This window comes from Thermobia domestica, chromosome 13, assembly GCF_964235325.1.
Source record: "Thermobia domestica chromosome 13, izTheDome1.hap1.1, whole genome shotgun sequence".
NCBI classification, from domain to species: Eukaryota; Metazoa; Arthropoda; class Insecta; order Zygentoma; family Lepismatidae; genus Thermobia; species Thermobia domestica.
In genome coordinates, this window is record NC_137466.1 from 208,531,143 (window position 1) to 208,551,019 (window position 19,877).

The following is a 19,877-nucleotide window of genomic DNA, read 5'->3' on the forward strand; positions in this document are numbered from 1 at the left end:
TTGTTTCACTCGACTATAAAATTTCTCGTATTAATTTCAATGTTGCAATCAATTCAACATGCCTTCAACCTCACTCTTTAACATTCTTAAAAAATTTCAAATCTATCGGTCGCCATTTAAACGGAGATCCGTTGCCATGGGAACAAGCGTTGCCATGACAACCTTCTTGTCGCGGTTCACCAATTCAAACTAATTGGCATGATAACTGGTATTATTCAATAAGCATTTTCAGATCCGTTACCACAGTAAACATGCGTTACCATGGCAACAGTCCTGTCACGGTCGCCATTCTAAAACTGGGAAAAGGGGGGGCCGTTGCCACAGCAACCACTGTTGCCATAACAACGAATCCTGTCACTGCTTGTCAATCTAAAACTGTTTGAAGAAAAGAATAAGTCGTAAGTGGGAACCCTTCACCCCTGGTGGGGATGTTCATGAAGCTATCAGCTTATGTCTAATTACGTTGGAATATATTAGCCGTTTCTTAATTTTGAACATACTAGATTCGATCGAAACGAGAAAACTTTTTATCGGACTTCTAAAGAAAATAAAATCAAATAAATACATGACCGTGTTTATTACATATAGAATTCCCAGTCACGACCCCCCTTTCAGTTTTATTAAAAATAGAAGAAGAAGATGAAGAAAGGAAGAGGAAGATAGAAGAGGAAAGAGGTAAAGTAAGAAGGTGATAAAGAGGAAACTGTTACTGGATATTTTGAGGAATATGGTAAAGGAAAGTGAATAATTATCTAATGGTGATCATTTCCAATAGCTATTGGGTAAATATCTGGTATCAGGGTGATCAAAGGTAGACACATGTTAACCCATACATCCCCGATCTAGATCCATTTGACCCCAACTACCGAATTATCCCAATCTAGCTCGGAGATAGATGAGAAAGTTTAGTTTTACCGTTTATTTAATATTTCCAGAAGTTTTAGACTAATATTCAATATTTGAAAAATGAACGACGCAGTTGATGGCATGTTAGAAACGACCACAGAAAGAAAAAAAAAATCAGAGTATCACATATGTGTCGAAGATTTTGACTTTCACAGTTCTCTCATGATGATCATTCGTTCAGGCTACTTCAGTCCTTTTTACTTCCTTCATAGAGCCAACTTAAGTTAGTATTAACATTCAATGAGTTCAATTGATAACTACCAATAATTATAATAAATTACACATGTATGACAAGATAATTGGTGCACTTAATACTAAACCTACATTTCACTCACACACACATTCATACAGGACAATGTATACCTCGGGTTGTATTTGGTTGAATTAAACTAACCTAACTACATTGCTATAGACATTTATTACATTTCAATAGAAGAAGATTTAGTTTGACATAACAAAAAATTTAATACATGAAAAGAATGTTTCATAAACATGCACAGAAATTCGCTACTTGCAACAAGATCAAATAACACATTTCCCTTTTTATATATATATTAAAAGTTGGATTACATGGAAAAGAATTAAACCAAAGACGAGACAAGAAAAAAATTCAAGGATCAATATATATTTAAAACTCAGTGCAATGAATACATATCATTGCAGGAAAAGAAGAAAAAATAATTGGTTAATCATTTAAAAAAAAAAATACTTTAGTAATATTTTATTGAGTCTCTGTCTCAATAGGAGACATATCGACAGTTTTATGAGTCTGTTTTTACGTCGATAATAGCTCCCTTTTTTTTTTTCTTAACTCTCTTTACGCACTGTGGTTTGTGTCCATGAGAGTATTCAATTGGTTTTGTTTTAACTATAGACAACTAATTGCTTCATATCACATATATGTTTATATTTTTCACTTTGTCACTCGACGCACTTGATCTAAAATTTCAAAGTTTGTTAATATTAAGGAAAACTTATCAAATCCAGTCACAGATATTGGGAACATATTTACATATTCCGGTATTCACATTAAATTATTAAACAGATTTCAGTTCGTTGAATTTAAGATCACTAATTTTTTTCCTAGTATAGATCTTATAGTTAAAAGATTCTAAATATTGAATAGTTTGGTTTCCGATCGTAGGGGAAGGATTTGTTTCATGGTTTACTGATGGAAAAAGTCGTTGGAGGGGCGCACTGTTTCGTAGGTTGCTAATTTCACTCGCAAAGTAAATTTGGGTAAGGATTAGGGTTATTCTTATTTATCTTACGACCCGCTACTTGTTTTATTCACATGCAGTAGTTAACATTATATTCCACTTTAATAGTTACAAAAATTAATAACAACTCAACAAAAAGTAATTTATGACAATTTACGCGGGAATACTATATATCACAAATAGTTAGTTAATACCGGGTGTCTAAAATCTATGGCAACCTAACAAGACCAGGGTAAATATCGAGCCCATTACATACATACTCGTATATATATATATATATATGCATTCATATTAATCAATACAATAAATTTCACTTTAATATCTATCTTAATATTTCATCGACGTTTAAATTCTACATCACCGTTCATATTCGACAAGTATTCATATTTATATTTATATTTATTTGGCTCAAAGACAAAACAAAAACCCTGACTATCAACATTCACCTTTTTCCTTCATAAGGTTGCAACATTGTATTTCATATGAATAAACCCGATAATCAATAATCATTTTCAATTTACTAAAGATCCGCGTATATATACAAAAAAAATAGTTGACATAAGAGGTGGAAATGCAACAAAATGAGCAGGCACGTAACTTTTAAAACTATGTAAGCACATATATAGATGTATATAAAAAAAAATCAATGTTATTGGAAACTAGTGGGCCCAGACTACTAATACATACACACTATATGACCAATCAATAGAAATAAAAACCAGTAATCAGTTGTCAATGGATATAATTTGTATGATCCATGAATAACAAATGTTTCTAGGAATCCGAAGGCATAGTGTACCTTCTCGTCAATTTCTCCCGTGGTGGATTAAATATCGCGAAAATGGTCCTGAGTTGTGCTGCAATACCTCCACGAATTGCATCCCTCGATGTCTCAGTTAGTACATACGATCGAAATAAGTGAAATGAATATTGTATGTTTTATGAGTTTCAGAAACCGGGGGGGGGGGGAGGTTGAAATTTAAAAAAAAAAAATCTCGAAGTAATGAAGACAGAGAGAGATAGAGAAGAAGGAAGAAGAAGAAATAGTGGCGCCAAAGACTTAAGTGGGAAATAACTAACGCTACAAAGACAAAAGTCGAATTTCTATCTCAACAAATCCATAGCCAAAATATTCTTAACATGCCAAAAGGGTGGTCTACTCAAATACGTAGACTCAAGGAACGCCCTGCTGCCAAGGATGCAAGTTCTGTGTCCATCAGATCCCAATCCCACAAGAATTTGGTTGTAAGATTGAAATCCGATCCCCGTATCCGGCCCAAACCAGCAGGTTCCCGGAAATCGTCCGGAAGGTTAGAGAAGGCGCTAATTTAGAATTTCAAGAAAAGAAAAAAAAATCATCCGACCTCTTGGAAACTAGAAGATTCCAGAATAGGGATGAAATTAGAGTAATAGCTAAGGTATCCCTAATTAGTAATTCGCCAAAAATAAAAAAAATTAAATAAATAAACTGAATTTTGGATCGGTGACTTCTATTGCCAAATTTCACCGATGGCTACCCAGCGCAGACATGCCACAGTCTGGGACGTCGTTAATTTCCCTCATCTAATTAAACTAAGAAAGGACATGAAAAATACTTAAGGGGACTAGGGGTCGACATCCGGGTACGCTATAACATGAATATTAATTTAGTAGCAGTTAATTTAATCGGATAGTCCGAACTGAGTTATATGAACACTGCACAATAAATAAATAAGGTAAGCAACAAAAAAAAAAATCTCGGAGAGGCAATGAATGCTAAAGGTACAAATGACCGAAACCTGTACTTTTCGATGATCACAGGATATAGCAGTTGGTTTTCTTAATTATCATTTCTGTCAACCTTTAGAAGTAATTCCCACATGATGCTACTCTATCTATTGAAAGGCTTAAGATCTGGGGCTGTTGTTAGGAGGTACATAAATGCAAAGTAACACACAATTCCCAACTATAATTTACTATCCAAGTAGCAAACTCGGTTGGATGAATGCACTGGTGTGGAAGTCAAAACGCGAGAGATTTTTTTTTTCTTTCTTCGTAAACATATTCATATTTTCACTATATAAAATTCACTAGGCCTATCCATTTAAATATAGGGGTCATCATTTCATTCATATTATATATCATATTATTAACATATCATTATATTCATTCATTATCTACTAATTTTCGCACGAAGTAATATTTTATAAACACCCTATTTCGTACATTTTACACGCAGGCCATACACATATTTACGTTACGCAGTAATAAATATATATATATAACTATCACAATCTATCACGCTCAAACCACCACACGATCACATTCATCGAACCACGTACTCTTTATTTCGAAGCACCCAAATTGTATTTACCTTGCAGGTTTAAAAAAAAAATCATACATGTATTTACGGAAAGTTAAATTGTCAACGATTAATCTATTTCTGATTTGTTGATAAAACTGAAGCAACAATGGAATTTTCTACAGCCACGGGAAAAAAAAGAATTTAATACTACATTTTTAAACAAACAGTAATAGCATATGGGCTTTACTTCTATTAAGAAAATAGGTGTTCTTTATTTCAGCGGATTATTCATTAACTACTGGACCTAGCAAGCTGAAATTTTCAGTACAGTAAGATCTCATGCTATTTTATACGAAGGTATACTCATCTGAACCGAAAACCATGTCCACGGGAAGTAATTTGAGAATAACTGTCCAAAATCAAACAATCTAAATCACTAAGTCATGCGATGTCGTACTGTCAACAAACAATTGACTACCGAAAACTGACGCTATAGCGCTGTAGTGGAGGCATAATTTACCGTGTACTGAAATGTATACTTGTACTCATTAATCAGAAATTTAATATTTACTCTGGTTTATTTATGTTAGCAAAATGGTACTAAATTAAAGCATATATATACACTGTCCAAATCGAAAATTCACACACTCACACAAACCTACTAACTACATACACCACTGTTAGTACTATACATAAAGACAACTAACTAAACTAAACATGCACCATTTAGTTACATGCATGTTGACGAAAATAACCTAACACATTAGATTTAAAATACATTACTCCCTCGTCGATATATACAGTCGGCTCTATTTAATTTAAAGGGGGTCAAAAATGAGAAAAGTAACACTAGGTCTAATTGACCTGACCAATTGTTTACATAATGATTGCCAAAAATTGATGCCCTGGGGGCACCTTAACGAGGTTTATGGAGGGACCCTTCCCCTGAAAGGGGAAAAGGCCCTAAAACGAACAATAACTAACCCATTCCCCTGCTAGAACTGGTTCAATTTAGAAAAGGGGATAGGAGCCCTTTTAAGCTAACTTAAGCTGCCATTATGATTATTTACAGTACTATCAAACCTACTACATACATGCAATTACGAAATAAATAATGATAAATCACATTTACTGTATACACGACCAACATGCACTAATCAGGTCGTAATGTCCCTAATCCCTAATTGAATTTGGAATAACAAAAAAAATAAAGTCACTCTTTCACTTCTGCTATTATAGCTGGGCAGCAAACATGGCTTCCTAGAAAACAGAACTGGAATTTGTTATTTCACTGAAGTGCAGCTTCTTTACCAAAATTTGTGGATTTTCCGGGCTCCTATTCCGTTGTAAATCTTTAACTATTGAATTACATTATATGTTACCTTAGTTGTCCTTGGAAATTTGAGACCTTCCCGAAAAATATGTGGCAAGAAAATCACAAGCTGCTCCTACTAGTGTGTCTTCAATTATTCTGATAACATTGCGCCGAAAAAGCCAGAGGTAAGATAATTCCTCCAATCAGAACGAAAACTTTAGCCGCGGAAATTACAAAGCAAATAGAAATTTGGCAAATCCAGATATAACCGGATCTGAAAGTGACTATGGACTAGTGAGAGGGGGTGAGGGAAAGATTAGGTACCTGACTAAATTCTACATTGGTCTGAAATTAAGAAAATTTATATCCAATAACGGAACTATGTTTCGGTATGACGTCAGAATGGTAAACCTTGTAACTATTCAAGTTATATATCCGAAAATGGGTTTTACACTTAATCAAAATATAAATAAATATATTATACAGTGGGAATATGGTTACTAACGAAACCTTTGGGTTCATTATATTTAATTCGAAGTAGAGAGAGTAAATAAATTGTGTAACTAAACCGAAATTGAATTAAAAAAAAAATTACTAGGTACAGGGTGCGTAAAAAAAAATTGCCATTACTTTCAACTGTAATGGTATATTACATTATGGCTTGGTATTTGTAGCTCTAATATACGCAATTGCATTTATAATTTGTTATAGTATTGGATATTATTTATCCAAGATTGTTAGGGTCGTCAAGTCTAGGAGGCTTAGGTGGGCGGGTCATGTAGCTAGAATGGAAGAAAGTAGAAACGCTTTCAAAGTCTTGACTGGAAGACCCATCGGAAAACGACCATTAGGAAGACCTAGGCGCAGATGGGAGGACAATATTAAGATGGATCTCGCAGAGATTGGAATACAAAGTAGAAACTGGATGCAGTTATCTAAGGATAGAAATCAGTGGAGAGCTTTTGTGAACGCGGCATTGAACCTCCGGGTTCCATAGGCCATAGAGTTAGTTAGTTAGTTACAGTATTGGATAACTTACGCTATGTGGTTGATTAACGCCCTGTGTTGTTTGAGTTTTCGAGTCGTTTGACATATATGTTTGTGTTATTGTAGTTTAAGCATAGAAAGTGTTTAGAATTCATTTGATTTTTTTTTCTTTCTTGTGATATGAAGAATGTTTGTTGTGAATTTGTGCTTGCTACAAAGCGAGATGTTGAGTGATTTTGAGAGAATTTTCAAGAATCGTGGGATTTTACCCACTTCGAATTTGTGAATTTTCTGTCTTGGAATAACTTTTGCTATTTGAAATGAATTTGGGGAGTGCAGCGGTCTTTACCGCAAAGTGCACCGAATCATTATGATAATTGTTCTTCATACAATATGTCTGTAAAGTTACGCAACCCAAAGTTTGATTGCGTATATCATTTGAAACAAGAACGATAAAGGTCTGAGACTTGAAACAAATGTAAACGTGTTCTATGTAGATGTTTTCGAGGTCATGACCAATGTTGGAATTTGTAACGTTTCTGTAGTAACGAAAGAAAGTACTGAAAATGTAAACTAATAAAAAGAAATGTACAAAAGGAAGAAAATCAGTATCAGTTGCAGAGAACTGATTTCTTGTGGGTGAATCTCTGTGTATGTGTGCAGTATGCATCAACATTTATCCATTGATGTGAAAATGTGACAAAGTTGATGCAGTGTTGCCATGTAAAAAGGTTATTTAATGCAAGTCCGTAAAATGGGTGTTTTTTTTTTGACAGAAACGCGGCCCCTGCCAAAACAGTTGTGTTTGAGGCCAGTTAATGATAAGAAAAGAGAATTTGCACATAATTGATAACCTGAGTTTTTATACAAACAATTTGCTATAATTTTTGTTTACTGATAGTCAACGCTCATACTGATAATCGATTACTGATAGTTAACACTCATAGTCGTGAATACACTGAATGATGAATTGGTGAAGATTGAATTCATTACTTTGACTCGATGTTCCGAGGTTTTCATTGAATGATTGTCGGAACTGTTAACTTTGTTTCTTAGTAATTATTCATAAGGCTCACCAGTGGCGTATTTACGATTTTGTTTCGGGAGGGGCTTTGCTAACTTTCGGGGGGGGGGGGGCTTTGTCTAGAAATGTGAAAATTCTGCAAGATATTTCATTTACTTTACTATACTAAGTAAGATTTCGCGGGGGGCTAAAGCCCGGAAGCCACCCCCCTAAATACGCCACTGAGGCTCACTATAAGTCACTGTACCCGCTCCGGAGCCGTCAATGGATTTGGGGGAGATACTAAATACCACCCGATTCTTCGATGCAGCTATAATGATAGAAGTTTCATGCCATAATACCGTTATAATTTGTTATCTTAATAATCATTTTTTTTAATAAATTGAAATTGTCTTTAATTAGTAGTTATAATTCTTTATATGTAACACTTTCTTTTACTTTGCCCACCAACTAACTTGCGGTTACACAAACATTAATGCTTACCGGTACATCTAAACATGATTATGGTCTATGTTTTAATAATACACGATTAAGCATGTTCATGTTTGTTAATATCCTTTTCCATATTATTCAATCGAAATAATATACAGGGTGTTTCAAAATGAATATCGGTGATTTAAGGCTTTATAGTATTTATTACATTTAACGTACAATTATAAATAATACATGAAATGGAAAAACAACTCAAACAGTTTTACCTACTAGTGTTCAATGTAAGCACCATTCGTCACACGGCACACATCGATTCGATAGACGTGCAACAACTGCTTCAATTCTCTTTCTAAATTCCTCAATCTCCTTAAAATACTCCACACAGACATCACTGGAATTGATAATTCACTACTAGCCTTCCGAATTGATTTCTTGGGGCTAAGCGTGAAATACTCTCTCGCTCATTCAACACGTTGTTCAGTCACTCTTGGTCGTCCCGTACTCTTCCCTTTGCACAGACAACCGGTGTTTGGAGTAATTGTTGCAACAACTGCTTGAATCCTCTTCCTTAAATTCCTCGATCTCCTTAAAATTGAGTTGAGTTGAGTTGATTTTGAGTTTAATGTCCCGTTCAGCAGCGAGGCTATATGAGACGTGGACCTACTGATTAACGTGGAATCCGAACCACATGAGCTCCTGCCGGGAATCGAACCCAGGACTCCCACGTCAAAGGCGCGTACGCTAACCGTTTAGCCACGGAGAAGCTCCTCCTTAAAATTCTCCACACAGACGTCACTGGAATTCATAATTCACGACTAGCCTTCCTAATTGATTTCTTGGGGCTACGCGTGAAAGACTCTCTCATTCGTTCAACACGTTCTTCGATTACTCTTGATCGTCCCACACTCTTCCTTTTGCACAGATAGCCAGTGACTGAAAACTGATATTATCATCTGCGGATGTTATTATCACTTAGTGAATTGCAATTGAACCGAATATGGAAACCACGTTGCACTGTAACTGCACATTCAGTCTTTGCAAAATGTAAAACACAAAAAGCTTTATGCTCAGCAGTCGTTATCTTTCTACTAGCGCTTTCTAACGGCAAACAGAGGAAACAGTGCATGCGCATGCGTGCGTACAAAACTGTTTGAGTTCCTCTTTCATTTGATGTATTACTTATACGTTAATTGCACGTTAAATGCAATACATACTACAAAGCCTCCCCGATAGTCATTTTGAAACACCCTCTAGTTTAAGTTGCAAATAAATCATCATAAACATTACTGTACTGTAGAAATACAATATATATATATATATATATATATATATATATATATATATATATATTAGGGATGGCCAATTCCGGAATTTTTACTTTCCGGAATCCGGAAAGAAAATCGGAAAATTCCGGAATTCGGAAAAATTCCGGATTTCGGAAAAATTCCGGATTTCGAAAAAAATCCGGAATTCAGAAAAATTCCGGATTTCGGAAAAAATCCGGAATTCAGAAAAAATCCGGAATTCGGAAAAATTCCGGAATTCGGGAAAATTTCCGGATTTCGGAAAAATTCCGGAATTCGGAAAAATTCCGGAATTAGGGAAAATTCCGGATTTCGGAAAAATTCCGGATTTCGGAAAAAATCCGGAATTCGGAAAAATTCCGGAATTCGGAAAAAATCCGGAATTCAGAAAAAATCCGGAATTCGGGAAAATTCCGGATTTCGGAAAAAATCCGGAATTCGAAAAAAATTCGGATTTCGGAAAAATTATTTTTTCTTTTTGTAATCCTAAGAATTTTGTTCAAATGCAAACGAACAAATTTCCTTTTTGTAATCCTAAGAATGTATGATGCAAGTTAAGCTGAAACTTACATCCTAAAGTATACACTACTCAATCTTCCCATGGTTAATGAGATGTAGTCCAAAAGTACGATGTACTCCTAATATTTAATTTTTGTTTTACTGTGATATTGTCCAGAGGTAAGACATATATCACACTGAGATAAACAACTTGACATAATGAAGATGTTATCATACGTAGTTTTCCAGAAAAACATGAGAAACGATTTTTTATGAAGTTAAAATATGCGTCGCTTGTTACCAGTGTGATGCAATTGATAACTTTTATGCTGGAATAGTCTTATTATTATTATTATTATTATTATTATTATTATTATTATTATTATTATTATTATTATTATTATTATTATTAATCGTTTATGTACTGTAAAAGAAAAATATGAACCGTTAAGTAGTAGATTTTATCTGTTGTTTTTTGATATCTTCTAACAGTAATAACAAATTGCTTGTAAATACGCAATGATTATCAAGAACAATGGCATATTAATGTAAGGACTACTCTGCAGACTAGTAATAAACAATAAACAATAACAGATAAACAATAGCCCCCCCCCCCAAAAAGTAACTAACTTGGGCACGTCAGAATGTTCGCGAGAATATAGGGACGCATTGAGACTAGCAAAAAACGTGGTGTTGTTATTACTCAAAGGGCCGTACGATGGAGGCTTTAACGTTAATGTTAATGGCACCAATGAGCACTTACTTGCTCTAACGGTTAAACTCATTTTTGAGATGATTCTTAGAAGTGGGCGTGTTGGCATGCAGTTGGAGTACTAACGATTTGCGTCACTATCGAACATTAACGTAGCACTAGCGACGTTTAAAGTCGAAATTGGAGTCTGACATAAGTGGCTTGTCAACTTCACAGACATTATATTTTCCTTGAATGCGAGAATTTTGCGCCCGGGAAATTTGCGCCCTACCACAAAAATAGGAAAAAATGCGCTCGCAATATATTTGCACTGGGATGTTTGCGCCCTACCCCAAAAAGAGGGGAAAATGCGTCGGCTATATATTTGCACTGGGATGTTAGCGCCCTACAATTCAACTTATTATTGTATTGTGTAAAGTAACTTCCACTCGCACTTGAACTAGGCTTGCCTCTCATCGTCTCAGTGAGTTACTCCATCCGTTATAATATTCCGAACAAATGAAAAAAAAAATACAATTTTAGTTCACTAAAGGGCAATCCATACAAATACAATTTTTCATTATACTACAAAATTTACAATAAACGTATAAATGACTGATATATAATTATTTATTAATATAATCAAAGAGTATAATTTAATCTACAAAAGGCTGTTTGGCTCTACCCAGATATCTCTGTTCACAATCCTTGCGAGTTGTTTGGCTTTTCAGGACACAAAATATAGAAAAGAAAATGTAAAGTGAATGTAAAATCAGTTCAGTAATATTATCAAGAAAACTATGTACAGTGTGTTTACTTGCTGGAATTACACTTCAAACACACAATTGCGTTCAGTCGTTCTTTCAGGAAAAATGTTCCGGGGGGCACATTTAGTATTCCAGAGGGGGGTCACTGCTGGTACTATTCTATTTATTATTATATTATAGACGTATTATTTTGGTCTCCTCCGAGGGGGCACTCTGAGAGCTCTGGGGAGGCCAGTGTTCCCCCAAAATCATCTCTGGAAGAAGCAGTGATTGCGTTGATCCGTTGTGTTCTTTTGGCTTATATTGAAGTTTATTCTCCCCTTATATAGCCACAATGAAAATAAATCACAAATGGCATGGATGTGGGGGGAGGATTGTTTATGCTGTAATGTCAGCCCCTCCGAGGAAATGCGTAAGCTCCAGTAGGTTCTTTTATTTCGCAGGGCTCAAACTTCCCGGTGGAGGTACATCGCAGGCGCAATTTTCCCTGTTCTTGAGGTAGGGCGCAAATTTCCCAGACGCAAAATTCTCGACACCGTTCGAATGACCTCGGAAGACGATATCTTTTTCAATACTTTTTTTATATTCTTTTACTCGAGATTTCTTCATAGCTTCTTATTAAAATACTTACTAATATATCCTCATTTTATTGTCCTAACCAATCAATATGGGTATGTTGTCAGTAAAATATTTAGATTGATCGAGCCTCTGGTGTGTAACCACAGTATTTCATATCATGCCCCCATTAGAAATCTTGGCTAAACGAACCAATATATATTGCCAATAAAATAGTTTAGAATGATTGAGCCCCTGGTAAATAACCACAGTATTTCGTGACAGACCCCCCCCCCTTCCTATTACCATATTCTAGCTACGTGCCTGACTCAGCTAATTCTCTACATTCTTTACCAAGCACACATTTTCTAAAGCGGAAAATGCTCTCTAAATACCTAAGCTCATTATTTTCAGCAGATGCACAAACTGGGTAACATTCTATCTACATGAATGTTATAGGCCTATATGTCGATTACTGGAAACCGCTTCTCGCTATCTATTACCATATTTACTATATAATGATTAACGTTAAAACCGGAAATGGTTGATTTGTACCGCTTCCGGTTTGAATATTACATTCATCAGGGAACTCGATTCTTAACTATTGTCTCTGTACATCATGGCCAAAATTGATTGGTAATCCATCAGATAGTTCTTGAGACTGTTTGTTTCACTGACGGACAGAATGAATATATGGCTATAGAGTTTTGATAAACTAAATTCGTTAATGAGTGATGATGGAACAAATATAAGAAAGGGAACCAAGAGTACCACCGGGAAAATTTTCGAACACAAAATTAGCCATAGAAAACCCACATGTCCTGGGTTAGAATACCATAGATGAAAACTCTACCACTGAGTCATCAATCACCCGCTTATTAGTTTTGTTAACTATTATATTAATATAAATTAATGAATGCCTGCTTATGTTAATTATTGAACAATTACATTGTATACTTCGTAAAGTCAAAAATTATAAATTTGTATTTACTGTACATACAATGAGCGCAGAAAGTGTTCGTACACCTATGCTATTGAAACGAGAATGCCTGCGAAAAAGAAACAGAAAATTTAAGAAGTGTAATAACACACACAATATGAATAATGAAAACTAAGCTTTATGAATATATCAATAAAGAACCTCAAAGACAAGTTTAATGGTCAGAAAGTAAATAAATTCCGTAGAAAATATATAGAGTAGACGCAAAAAGTGATCGTACACCTGACGTACGAATACGAAACAAAGATACCACAACTGGGGTTCACTAGTGTTCACCTGAGTATACACCTCTGTATAGCATGACGAGTAACAGAATGAGTTTAGTTGTGAATAGGAGTGAAAAAACTGCACGGTGGGCTGTCGAAATGGGAAGCAACCGAACAGAAACAAATGAGGAGACAAGAAAAGTAATTATTAAAGTGCATAAGAAGGGTAAGTCTTTGAGAAAGATAGCAAACCTCAGGGGAAGATCCAGAGGGGGGCGATCGGGGCCATCGCTTCCCCCACAAGAGGAAACTTTCTTATTTTATATATAAATAAACCCATCCATAACAAGTTTGGAGCTCTTAAAAGTAGCAGTATTACTGCCGACCGCCCCTTCCCCAGAAGTCCGTCCTGGATCCGCCCCTGTATAGAGTAGCCACAATCGAGTATTTTCCGCTGTATGTTTGGAGTCGTTGTCTTGCTGAACAATAAATTGTTTTCAAGAACCATCTTCTGCGCACTAGTATGGAGATATTCCTTTAATATGTTAATATACACTTTGTGGATCATCACTCCATCGATAAGGTGGAGACGACCCACTCCTGAGGCACTCATACAACCCCAGACGAGCACGGACCCTCCTCCGTGTCTTACTTTAGGAACGAGATTTTGAGGATTCATCTCTGTATTCACCTTGCGCCATACCATACGCCTCCCATTGGACTCGATAAAATTAAATTTACTTTCGTCCGAAAATATGAACCTATTCCAGAAAGAAGCCTGATCCCTTATCTTTATACTCTTTTTCAAACTTTAATCTCTTTATACGATTTGTCTTGTTCACCCAGAACATTTTCCTGGCTATCCGACCATGATACCCTGCAAATATTCCGCACTGTACTGGCTGATACTTTAACACTGCGTATTTCCAGATCCGTTGCCAATTGCACAGCACTACTTTTTGGAACCTTTTCTCTTTCCCTAATAATGTAACGTTTAACTTGTTCACTCAACACTCTTGGTCTTCCAGTTGTACGGTGACTTTTTGCGTTTACAAAAAAGGAATTCTCTCTTTTCTTCTGAACAAAACAGTGATTGTGTTTGTTTGGCCTTTCTCTTGTATATAGAAATAAAATGTATGAATGTGTAGTCTTAATTCTGCTTATATATATATTTTCGACCTCCCGTTCTCATGCTAGCTGTTTTCAATATAAAGTATGCACGGTGTACGAACACTTTCTGCGCTCACTGTAGGTATGTTGACAAAAAGCGAATGTTATTAGAATATTTGTTGAGATTTATTTTCCTTCACTGCCTTTCGCCTGGTTAGAAAGTAGTTTGCAGTGCTTTGGAGCAGCTGCAGGTGGGAACGCGATAATGTTTGAGACATACCGGCGACTTTTTTGTGTGTGAAAATAAGACCTTTCTCATAAAGTAGTAAATAACTGCAGTAGCAATTGTCTACGTAAATGATAAAGACATATCCAACTACAAGAAATTAATACAGTATATATAGCCTATTCATTATTGTGTTTCTCTTTTAACAGCTATTAGCTAAGGATGGATAATTCCAGAATTTTTACTTTCCGGAATCCGGAAAGTAAAATCGGAAAAATTCCGATTTTTTCTAAATTCCGGATTTTTTCCGAACGTCGGAATTTTTCCGAAATCCGGAATTTTTCCGAATTCCGGATTTTTTCTGAATTCCGGAATTTTACTGAATTTCGGAATTTTTCCGAAATCCGGAATTTTACTGAATTCCGGAATTTTTCCGAAATCCGGAATTTTTCCGAATTCCGGATTTTTTCCGAAATCCGGATTTTTTCCGAAATCCGGAATTTTTCCGAATTCCGGAAAGTAAATTTTCCGATTCCGGAAAACAAAATTTCCGGAATCCGGATTCCGGAAAATTTTGGCCATCCCTAATATATATATATATATATATGAATGATCGAATTGAAATATAGTCATATCCTTGTCTTATTTTAGAATAACCGAACCGAAATAATAGTTTTAAAATCTTCTAATTGCTTGCTCGCTGGCTTCGTTTATTGATGTCAGGCAGGTGGCGAACGTAGAGGAGCGACGAGTGTTAGCTATTAGACATTACTGTTACTCACGGAGTGAAACATTTTCTTTTAATAATAAGTATTATAAAATTGCAACATTATTACGTCCCATAACGTTACTATATGTACTCGTGTATTAACGTATCTGCAGTTTATATTGTAGTGTTATGCCATTTTTTACTGTCGAAACAGCTTCATATACCCGAGATATATAGTTGCTCCTTGGTAACTCGAATATTTTTTTTTCATATTCCCTTAACTCTCCACAACATTCAATATTAAAATAACCTTTGAAAGTCGAATGTTCAAAAATTACAACCTTGATAATCGAAATTTTAAGTGTTTCATAATCATATTTAAAAATCTCTGTAACTCAAACTTTCGTATCTTTGAACCTCTACAAGTCGACGTCTACTAACCTCTTTAATTCAAATTTCTTTTAATGTGACCTTGATAACTATAGCTCTATGCTTTTACTTCATTGTTATTTTGCTAATTCTGTCATTGCTGCTAATGTGTACTACTGTAATTGTGTTTTACAAATATCTAGACATGACAGCCCTTCTCGAAAACAATAAATATGCAGTATTTTATTTTTAATAATTAGCTTATTGAATTTAAGGAACCTCCATAATTTGAGTTTTAAAGGTTAAATGAATAAAACTTCGAGCTATAGAGGTTATATAGTCACTTTTAATTAGGAACCCTGAACCTTGGTATCTCGAATTTTTTGTGACCATCTAGGTTACTCGCAAAACTCGATGACTTGAATTTTTCTCCACTCCCTTCGGCTTCGAGCTATTGAAATCGCACTGTATAACGAAAAGTATTTATGGCCAACGTTAAGTCGAAGCTTTTAATCGATTCTAGCTGTATCGACTCCTGATCCCTGTAAACTTCATAGTTCCCGAGATATGAAAAGTACTTATTGCCCAAGTTAAATCAAAGCCCTTACCACACAAGCAGTTTCTACTTCTGCTATTTAGTAAGGAGTTATTTTCCGTTATTAACTACCTTAATTACAACTAATTAAACTATGATAACTTACAGTAAACTCATACGAATTGGCAGAAAATAGAATACATTCTAATAATTAGAAGACTACTTTCCAAAATTCCTATTTAATTTACATTTCACGAAAGACGTGACAATTGAAACTCTGAAACAAGCAATTGAATTTACTCGTAGAAACATTAAAATTAGTAAATTTGGTATTGATAACAACAGATATTTGGTAGAATTTGTGCTCTTTCTGTTTTTAATAAGTGAATATTTAATCTTTTCTGTGAAATTTGTGTGACTGGAAATGAACTTTTTTTTTCTTTTTTTTTTAAAAAAAAGAAAAGTAAAATAGGTTCTCTTATGTGCTGAAGAAACTTTTTCTATAATGTCTCATTATACTGTAAGAACATTAAACCAATTGTACTTTAGACATAGTGCTTTTTCACTTATTTTTGTATTCACAGAGAAGGGCTGGAGATAACAAATCATTCCATGCTGCATGTGTTTTATAGAGACATTTCAGTAATACGATATAGAAAAGAGGTTATAACTTCTTGGGATTACTTGATGGGTGAGTAAGATCTAAAAAAAGTATATAACATTTAGAGTCAATCACAAAACGTTTGTTTGTGAAATTGTTTATCAAGAACTGCTTAAACGTAAGGTTTTTATACAATATTTTTTAAATGAAATATTCTTACTCTGAAATCAAAATGTGGGATTTTCTCAAAAACACTTTACAATTTCATTTAATCAACATTTCATTAACAACCATGTATTATGGTGTAAATCATTTCTTATCTGAAAGGGTAGCTTAAGCTGATCGTGGTGGCGAGTTTTCTCAGATAAGACTCAGGTCATTTTGTTCATATTTTGTAAATATGTGTTTTTAATAACCCTACAATATAAGATTAACAATTTGTTATGACAAAAATATGCAAGTTGTAGTTTACTCATGAGTTAAATTTTTAAAATCATTTTCTCAGAGACTTCTGGGGAGATTGTGTTAATATTTTTCATACATAAATATTTCAGTAACAATTCTGCAATGTAGGATTACTAAGTTATCATTTAAAAAAAAAAAAAAAACGTAGTTTACATTTGTGGTAATTTTTGCACTAGTTTTTGAAACATGGCAAATGATTTTGTCCATATTTCACAAATAAATACAATGTTTCATTAGTTGAGTTGATTTAAAGTTTAACGTCCAGTTCAGCAGAGTGGCTATATGAGACATGGACCTACTGATTAACGTGCAATCCAGATCACATGAGCTCCCGCCGGGAAACGAACCCGGCTCTCTCACGCCAAAGGCGCGTACGCTAACCGCTTTGCCACGGAGCTCAAATGTTTTATTAGTGTTCCTAAAATATGGAATTATGAAAAATCGACAAACTATAGTTTACACCTGACTGTTGGTTTCTTTCAAGTGAAGTTCGACAAAAATGTGTACATAAACCGGGGAAAACACACGGACAGACATTAAAAATTATTTCTGCGTCATGTAAGAAACATGAAATGTGTAAATCCGTTTAAATTTTGAATTTGCTATTTTTTCAGGATCAATATACCTTATGTTCTTTTATCATTGCTTGGAAGTAAAAAATCAAAGTTTTGGTTAGTCAAATTAGACTGTTATATTTAAATTTACATTACATAAATGAGTTATAAACATTTTCATTGATTTCACATTATTGTTCTTACAGCATCGTTTGGAGGAATTTTTGGTCTTTGTTTAGGCGGAAGTATGCTGAGCCTATTCGAAGTCGCCTACTTTATCATAATAAGAATAATCAACTATTTCAGTGGAAAAGGAAGAAAATCATCAATTATTCAAGTGAAACCAGTATCTGAGGTTGAAGATCATGGCAAAGTGTGCTGTTGTGGATCTGTGATTAATGATGTGGAAAGAAATATTAACAGTTTGAAGCTTCTTGAATCTGTGAAATTGGAAAAACTAAACAATACCGATAACAGAGCAAAACAGACTTTGATGGTCAATGGTGAAATACAATGAAATATTCCTATTTGCGAGGAATGAAAATTAATAGTCAGTGTAATAAACAACCAGTTTCAAAAGTAAATGGCATCAGTAATATTTCTGACAAATGAGCAATTTACAAGTGTTTGTTACTGAAATTACTAAACCATAATGGAATTACATGTTTTCTAGATAAAAGTTATAAACTTGTAGCAAGATAAACGTTGAATATTAGAGGATGTTCTACTGAATTTGGATTTTTAAGGTATGTGATCCACAGCTAGATTTCACGAAAATTTAATTATAATTTTCACAGTCAAATGTTTACCAAAAATGTCTTATGTTTCTGAGATTCATATCTCGTGTTCTGGTCTTTCGAATAACAGAGACGAAGAGAAATACAGAATAATAATGAAACGAGTTTTGGAAGAATTATAAATAACATCCATGCCCTGATCAAAGTTCAAACCGCCGAGAGACAGTTCGGGTGATTATGTGCAAGACCGCTCAACCATGCTATGAGACATCTGCCAACAAACGTTAGACAAAGCAAGGTAAAACAATATAAAGTGCTAAAGATGTATATGTTACACCTAATGTTTGACACAATACTGATTAGTAGTAGAAGTTGTGATGTAGAAACAAAAATGAAAACTAGTTACAAACAAGTGAACACGTGATTCTCGAAACTCTGTCTTTTCGAGGTATGAATGATATTAGACACTTCTTCATATTATCAGTCACATAAATTTATAACGTTTTCTGTAATAAAAATAATAAAATTACTGTTTCCTGTTATACTTTATGTAGATAAAGTCTGTCCGAGGTACGAGTACTTACGGACATACCTTCATTCCCTAGTTTACTCAGTAAATAAAGCCTTTTTCTATAATTAAATGAGCAAAACAAAGGAGTGTTATGTATATGAAATGACAAGGAAATTTCATTGGTTTTAGAATTCTGTTAGGATACTTGGATATTACACTAAAAAGTGTGCAATTGATAAGTGAAGATAAAAAGTGTAATACTGATAAGTGAAGCTAAAAGAAGGTTATAATAATAGTAAGATACCAAGTGATATATTATCGACATTTTAATTATATCTATTTATCTATCGAATGGAGTTCCAGGTAGAGGCATGATGCCATTTTACACTAAAAGCCCTAACCATGAAAATTGGAAAGATAACTTGGGAATAGTTTGTGCCATTCAGAAGACCATTTATGAAGCACACGTCGGAAAATTCTTGCAAGAACTTGCCATCACGATTGTCTGATACCTTCGTTGCTAAGGAAGGATTGTAGCCTTGAATTTCTGTTACCTTCATGCCTAAAATTTGAAACTTGTTTTACATTGTAAGGAATTAACTTAAAATTAAGTTATCTACTTGCTACTTTTATGCCAAAACTATAATTTTCAAAATTATAAAAGTATATGCTGTTAGAACATAATATCTAGGTACAAAATAAACCAGAAATGAAAACTTTGACGTAAACAATGCAATATGATACTTTTGGTTGTATGTTGGTGTTCTGGTAAAATAGTGCTTGGAGTCCGTTATATTCTTTGTTTACTCATCACCGCAATAATCATTCGTAATAAAGGCAAATCTATAATACAGGCTGGCCAGAAAGTTCC

The 19,877-nt window shown here is 34.5% G+C and overlaps 1 protein-coding gene across 1 annotated transcript in view; it reads left to right on the forward strand.

The window, feature by feature from the left end:
* The window catches only part of LOC145667478 (sodium channel protein Nach-like), a 72,065-nt gene extending 52,573 nt beyond the window's left edge, over nt 1-19,492 (forward strand). Inside the window, exons 9-10 of the mRNA XM_081734955.1 lie at nt 16,723-16,829; nt 17,965-19,492. Coding sequence (XP_081591081.1) covers nt 16,723-16,829; nt 17,965-18,275 — 418 coding nt within the window. The 3' untranslated portion in view covers nt 18,276-19,492. The remainder of the gene's footprint in view (nt 1-16,722; nt 16,830-17,964) is intronic.
* The last annotated feature ends 385 nt before the right edge of the window (nt 19,493-19,877 follow it).